This window comes from Brachypodium distachyon, chromosome 1 (genome assembly GCF_000005505.3).
Source record: "Brachypodium distachyon strain Bd21 chromosome 1, Brachypodium_distachyon_v3.0, whole genome shotgun sequence".
NCBI lineage: Eukaryota > Viridiplantae > Streptophyta > Magnoliopsida > Poales > Poaceae > Brachypodium > Brachypodium distachyon.
The window spans coordinates 21727267-21733266 of record NC_016131.3 but is presented as its reverse complement, the minus strand read 5'-3'; the positions used below and the strand labels follow the sequence as shown (position 1 = coordinate 21733266).

General features: G+C 44.2%; 1 protein-coding gene across 3 annotated transcripts; it reads right to left on the bottom strand.

Moving 5' to 3' along the window:
- Positions 1–828: 828 nt before the first annotated feature.
- Positions 829–5973, bottom strand: LOC100842911 (protein TPX2). 3 transcript variants are annotated; one of them, XM_014897273.2, is made up of 21 exons: positions 5588–5973; positions 5393–5487; positions 5235–5293; positions 4948–5057; positions 4634–4856; positions 4427–4535; positions 4237–4359; positions 4009–4104; positions 3452–3628; positions 3291–3353; positions 3125–3205; positions 2965–3044; positions 2804–2882; positions 2600–2731; positions 2399–2488; positions 2196–2315; positions 1945–2111; positions 1752–1860; positions 1551–1610; positions 1354–1448; positions 829–1259 (listed from the first exon to the last, which is right to left on the bottom strand). In XM_014897273.2, the coding sequence occupies exons 1-21, from the start codon at positions 5769–5771 to the stop codon at positions 1175–1177; spliced, it is 2337 nt and encodes a 778-aa protein (XP_014752759.1). In that variant the 5' UTR covers positions 5772–5973; the 3' UTR covers positions 829–1174. The 3 variants fall into 3 exon arrangements, with proteins under 3 accessions (XP_014752759.1, XP_014752760.1, XP_014752761.1); XM_014897274.2 differs by having other exon boundaries at positions 4634–4853; XM_014897275.2 differs by having other exon boundaries at positions 5235–5290.
- Between the last annotated feature and the right edge of the window lie 27 nt (positions 5974–6000).

Below are 6000 nucleotides of genomic sequence, written 5' to 3'. Positions count from 1 at the left end.
CAAATTACTTTAGTTTGAGCATCAAATCAACAAACAATCTCTAGCAGACCAACATCTAAGCGATATAGTTTAAATTCAGTTCATTCGGGGGAAATGAAAATCCCTGGCAAACTATATTGTGCATTTAAAGAAAATAATAAAGGAAAAATACACCAGCAAATGTTTAGAGAGAAGTAAATTTATTTGAAAACTAATGATATTCATTTTGACCCTGCATTCCAAATAGTTTTTCACATGTCCCATGAAAGTTGGTTGTTACAATTTATTTAAAAAATAAAAAAGTATGTTTTCTAGAATGTTAGAATTACATGCAGAGCTAGCAGTGAGGATTAGTTGAGATGGAATATTTAATACGCCAAGAAGATATAGTACGGAGGGAGTAGGTTAGATTTGCTTCAATTAAGCGTTGATCCTTTCTTCCGTTCAAAGTAGTAGTAGCCATTCAAGGTAGTTGTCTCTCCTCCAATGTTTATATCCCACCAGATCCCACTTGCTGAATTTCTAATCTTGCTACCCCATCATTCCACGGCGAAGTATTGAACAATGCATCGTTTTCTTTTCAGGATTTCTTGACGAGGGCGTATGGAAGCTGCCAGCTTTGCAACGTTCTGAAGTTGCCAGTGGATCCCAGCCTAATTCTATGGCTTCCTCTCAGAATGTGAACCTTGTTTGGTCCTCAGGCTCAACTCAGTTCGACACATTGGCCAGGAGTGTGAAAACTGACAAACGTAGTTCAACGCATTCTGTCTAGGTGAATGGACAAGTTGTGAAATGCGAAAAATCCAAGTAGTCAACGTCTGAACAGCATAGCACAACAGCAATCAAAACTACGGCGCTACACCAACGTCTGTTTGTTTTATTGACCAAGACACCAAGTCAATAACAAAACTCCAGTTCCCCAACACAGTTACGCAGCAATTGGATAGCTAAGCAGAACTTACAGGTCACACACAATAAACACAACCTGGAATTAATATACACACACTGTCAGCTGTGTCGACTGACTATTATAACATGAAGCCTAGAAACAATGATAACAACAATCACTCTGGGCCCTATATATTAATCAGAAACAATCTCGCCATGTGCCAAGATAGAGAGGGGTGATCTTGGCGTCAGGAAAAAGGAGAAGAAAACAAAAGGTACAACTGAGATGACGCAGTCGAGAATGAGATCATCTAATGAAGGCATGTCTTCTCGCGCCTCTTTCATTCACCTGGAGCTGTGGTGACTTGGGCCTCGTCACCTGCTTCATCGACCTGTGAGAAAGCAGCAGTTGCAGGTTTGTGAGACTAGAAACTTCAGTTAGCTGAGCAGCAACTGAGATGACACAGTTCGGCCCTTTCTGCTAACCTCTGTGGACGGAAGGGTCTGTCGAACTTTGGTAGAGGCCGTGCTTGTGGCACCAAGGTCCTCCTTAGCTGCTTCAGCGCCTTCTCTTCCTCGATCTTCACACATATTACATAAAGCGGTTATAATCGATAGAACAGAAGTTAAACGTTGCACCCACTGAATCATCTGAGGATCAGGAGATAAAGACATATGTGTACCTTCTGTGCAAATTCATTCTCCTCTCTCAACCTCTTGTAAGTAATTTCCTTCTCTTTCAACTGCATTATAACCAAATACTCCATAAACTTCCTAATAAATCTCTATCTCTTTCAGAGGTATCAACCAATTTTGCATACTCCAATCAGGTGAGCTGAATGAATGAATGGTGAAAAGTAAAGTGCACAGTCAGAATTACTGACCATGGTATCGAATTCTGATCTCTGTACAGCTCTTTCATCAACATGCAGTTGAAATTGCTGGACTTCGGTTAGAGGCTTCCGCTCCTTCTCTGGGAGAGGAATAGGATCCCTGCAACGAAATTTCACGACTATTATTAACCTTCCTCATAGATAAATGAACAGTTCTACACCAAAAGACTGTATATGAGCCTACTCTTTCAGTATTGGTTGTGCCTTGACAAGTCTCCTCTGAGCCTCTTCCCTCTCCATCCTCTCTCTTTCTTCCATGAATCTTTGCTGCTCCAATTCATGCCTCACCAAGCTCTCCAGCTGAAAACCTTCGGGGCGTGTGCATGGCTTTGGGTCAGGCTTTGGTGGTACCTGAGGTGAAAATGTTAGGTACGAAGGGTTTAAGAGAGGGCCTGCAACTAAGAGATGTTCACCAAAATATAACTTTGCACATACCACTGGATAGTCTGTGGTGTAGGGGTAGGGATTAGCCTTAAATTTCCTGGCCTTCTCTTCCTCTAACTTCTTCTGCATTAGCTGTGCCTCCAGTTGCCTCTCCTTTTCATGCCCTCTTTCCTGTAACACAGTTACAATATTATTTGCTTGCAGAAAATCGTGAACAATGATAATATAGTAAAATATAAACACATTCTACATACATCTGTATGTAGATTGAATGGGTTAGGGATTGTCACTCTCGGCACATCTTTCTTGTCATTATACGACGTAGATTCAGAGTACAGAGAAAGCTGCAAAACAGACAATTAATTAGAAAGGGTAGAATGAAAAGTTCCTGGCAACACAATTCATTGAGTTCATTTGAAATCTATGGCGAGATATCTTATATGATATTTGCTCACCTTATCGAAAAGATCCATAACTGCAGGAGGAGGACCCAAGCGATCATCAGTACAAAAATGAAACTCCTTGGGCTCTGTTGCCTGAGGCTTCGGATGGGCAAAAACACCAATATCACCCTTGCTCTCAAGGATCTGCATGGGAGGATGTTCAGACTATGCTGCATAACGTAATTAATGTTTATACATGACACGTGATAAGAGGACCTTTTTGTTCAGTGGCCTGGCCTTGAACTTGGGGGCCTTCTCCAATTCCTCGAGTTCCAATTCCTGAGAACTTTTCACCCTGTTAAAGATGATGTCAGAGTCGAACATAAGAGAAGCAGCAGCATTAATTGTAAAAGGGCTTCTCAGTTCTCAACAAATACCTTGATGGCCTGGCACGCAGTGCTGTCTCAAGTTGTGGTGGTTTCGCTTCTGTCATTTTCAGTGTCTTACTACCCTGAAACTACAAGATTAAAGCATTTAAATTCAGTAATGTTCAGTCAACATCCAAACGTGGCAATCATGTGTTAGTAGTATGCTTACGCGCATAGTTCCCACAGAAGAAGTTTCTGAACATGTGTCTGCATGTCGAGACGCTCTTTCCATCGTTTTAAGGTGGAATTCCTGTAGTCAATGCAAAGACACAACTTAATTATTGGATGAAAAGGATGTTCATTCGGTGAATTTGTTATGATAATGTACTACGCACGTTGAATTCAGGTAACTGTGGAGCTTTCCTTGGAAGAGGAGGGAATGAAGGAGCTTCAGCTATCTAAAAAATCAGAAGCATGTAATTAAGTTAGGCTTCATGCTCTGAAGTCTGGAGTATGCAATTAATCAAGTCAAACACAAAAGCAGGACAATTCTCACTTTTCTGTTAAATGGCCGTGCTCTGAACTTCGGGATCTTGGCAAGCATCTCCTCCTCTAGCTCTGCAGAGCTCTTCATTCTGACTGCTCGGACCCTGTGGGTAGTCTGGAACTCAGGTTCCTTTGGCCTTGTAAGCACAAGTTTGGGCTTTCTCTGTACTGCAGTTCCTGCATCCTCCTGCGTTGTGCACCCAAATTACAATATAAATTGTTTGCACTCCTAATCAATTCATCAAACTCTGGACTGCTAGGAAATTGGACAATGTGCTACGCTTTTGTTTGCATTTTGATAAATGCCAGACTTTGGCATATTGTCAAACCCCCCTGGAGATATCATGGCACCAAGACAGAAAAAAAGTTAAAACTTAAAACTACGCAAACTGCAGTATGGATGTGAAAGCCATAGTTAATTACCAATATTATTGTATCAATTATTCTTATTGATAAGTGTATGCAATTTTACCAAACTCCTGACTCCTGACTGCTAGTGGAGATATCATGCACCAATGAGCAAATTAAGTAACATAAACTCACAGCATGTGTGGAAGGAATACTTACGTGAGACATTGATCTGTTGGGGTGGTTGCCTGAACCTCTGGTCCCAGACTCGAACTTCTTGACCATCTCAGCTGCAGAAATGTATGGTGACACTTCCTGGAAAACAGCACAAAATTACTGTAAGTGCCAAGGTAAAAAGAAATCACATTACACTGGAAGTTTTATCTCACCCCTTTGAACATAAAAAATGAAATTTACTTCAAGAGTCACAGAAGAGGATTTTGTCACCTTCAACGAGTGGGCATCATCATGGTGCTTCCTCATCCTCATGGAAGACAGGGTCATCTCGGTGCTTCCTGCTAAACCACCTCTTCCCTTGTGCGGCAGCAACCGGGTCTTGACGTTCAGTATCTGGCCATACAAGCAATTTATAAGTTCACGATAGCATGAAAATTATGTGCTAATATGATTACTGTACCTCTCTAGTCCTTCCATCTTCTAATTTTTGCCTCTTCACAGCCTGATTTTCCTGCGCAATGTCATTTGCGGCAGTAGATGCCTTTCTGGCCACCGAATCACAAGCACCCCTAAGTACCAACAACCCAAAACTTGATTAATAAAAGCATATCAAAGATTGGACAACAGTGCAAGTATATGTTTCTACGGGTCAGTATATGTTTCTTACTTGATCACACTTTTCTTGACTCTCAGCGAAGACTGCTTCAGATCAGACGTTTGCATGATCTTTGAGTCTGTCAAACCTCCCTTGGATGCGTTAGCCTGAACCTTTGGAGTGCACGCTTCGGTCTTCACTGTTGACTTGACACGGGCAGGCGGAGCAGTGACGACAATCTCCACAGGTGGAGGCTGCCTCCGAATATTAGGTGTGCTAGACCCACCATCAGCTGCTAAAACCACGGCAATATTGATCAGAACTGAGGAACAACAATTCCCAACCGGCACTCATCCAAGAAAAAAAAATGCTAGTTAACAACCCACATTTGGCAACCAAGTCTTTCGACAGGGGAAACTCGAAAGACTTGGACGACGCTTTCTCCTCCTCTACCGTTGGCGGCGACTCCAACATGGCATCAGGACAAGCAGCCACACTGGACAAACAAACCAAAGCAGGCATACATTCCATAAGCCAAACACGGAACAAGAGATAGAATTCAGCAATAAATCGAGCTTGAATAGGCAGTCTTTCATTAGCCACAGAACACAATCAAACTGTTATCATAATTGAGTCGGAGATAAATTTTAGAAATAGAACCCCCAACGCTTACCCATCAACATCCCCTGCCGGATTGGTGTTGTTGACTGCCGCGGCCTCCGTCGCTTCCTTCTACCGCCACAAATCCAATGACAGGTGGGTAATGAGAACAGGGAACGAAACAGCCGAAATTAGGGCAAAATCGGAGCAATCTCCTTGCAATTCTGTTACCTTCGTCGCCGGAGCAGGCTCCTCCGCGTCCGCGAAGTCGCAGAGTCCATCGATCTTGACCTCCGCCCTCGACTCCTTGATCCTCGGGGCGAACGCTGCGGCGCAGGAAGGGGGGAAGATGAAGTCAGCGTAAATTTTCGGGAGAGAAGCCGCTGATCGGCGCGGGAAAGCGTTTGGGGGGAGGAGGAGGCGTACGTGAGGGCGCGTGGCTGGCGCTGGCCTCGAACCAGCGCTCGGCGGCGCGGACGTCGTCCTCCGTCTCGTCGGTGACGAAGTCGAAGTACTTGGGTGCGCGGTACTCGTACGCCTCGTCAACCTGGAACTGCGGCGCCGCCACCGCGGCCGTCGTCCCGGAGGAGGGTTTCGTCTCCGTCGCCATGGATGGGCGGGATTCTAGGGTTAGGAGCGCACGAGGTAGGGTTTCTCTTCTCTCTCTCTCTCTCTCTCCGCGAATGTCGTGGTGTCTATATTGTTTGTTTGATGATTGGGAGTGGGGAGACGATGGGAGAGGGGGGAGAAGAACGTTGGGGAAGGGAAGGAGATAGTCCAACGGTCGGGAGTTTTGAACCCTGTGCCAGTGGCCAAAGTGAGCAAGTCTTAAGAGGAGA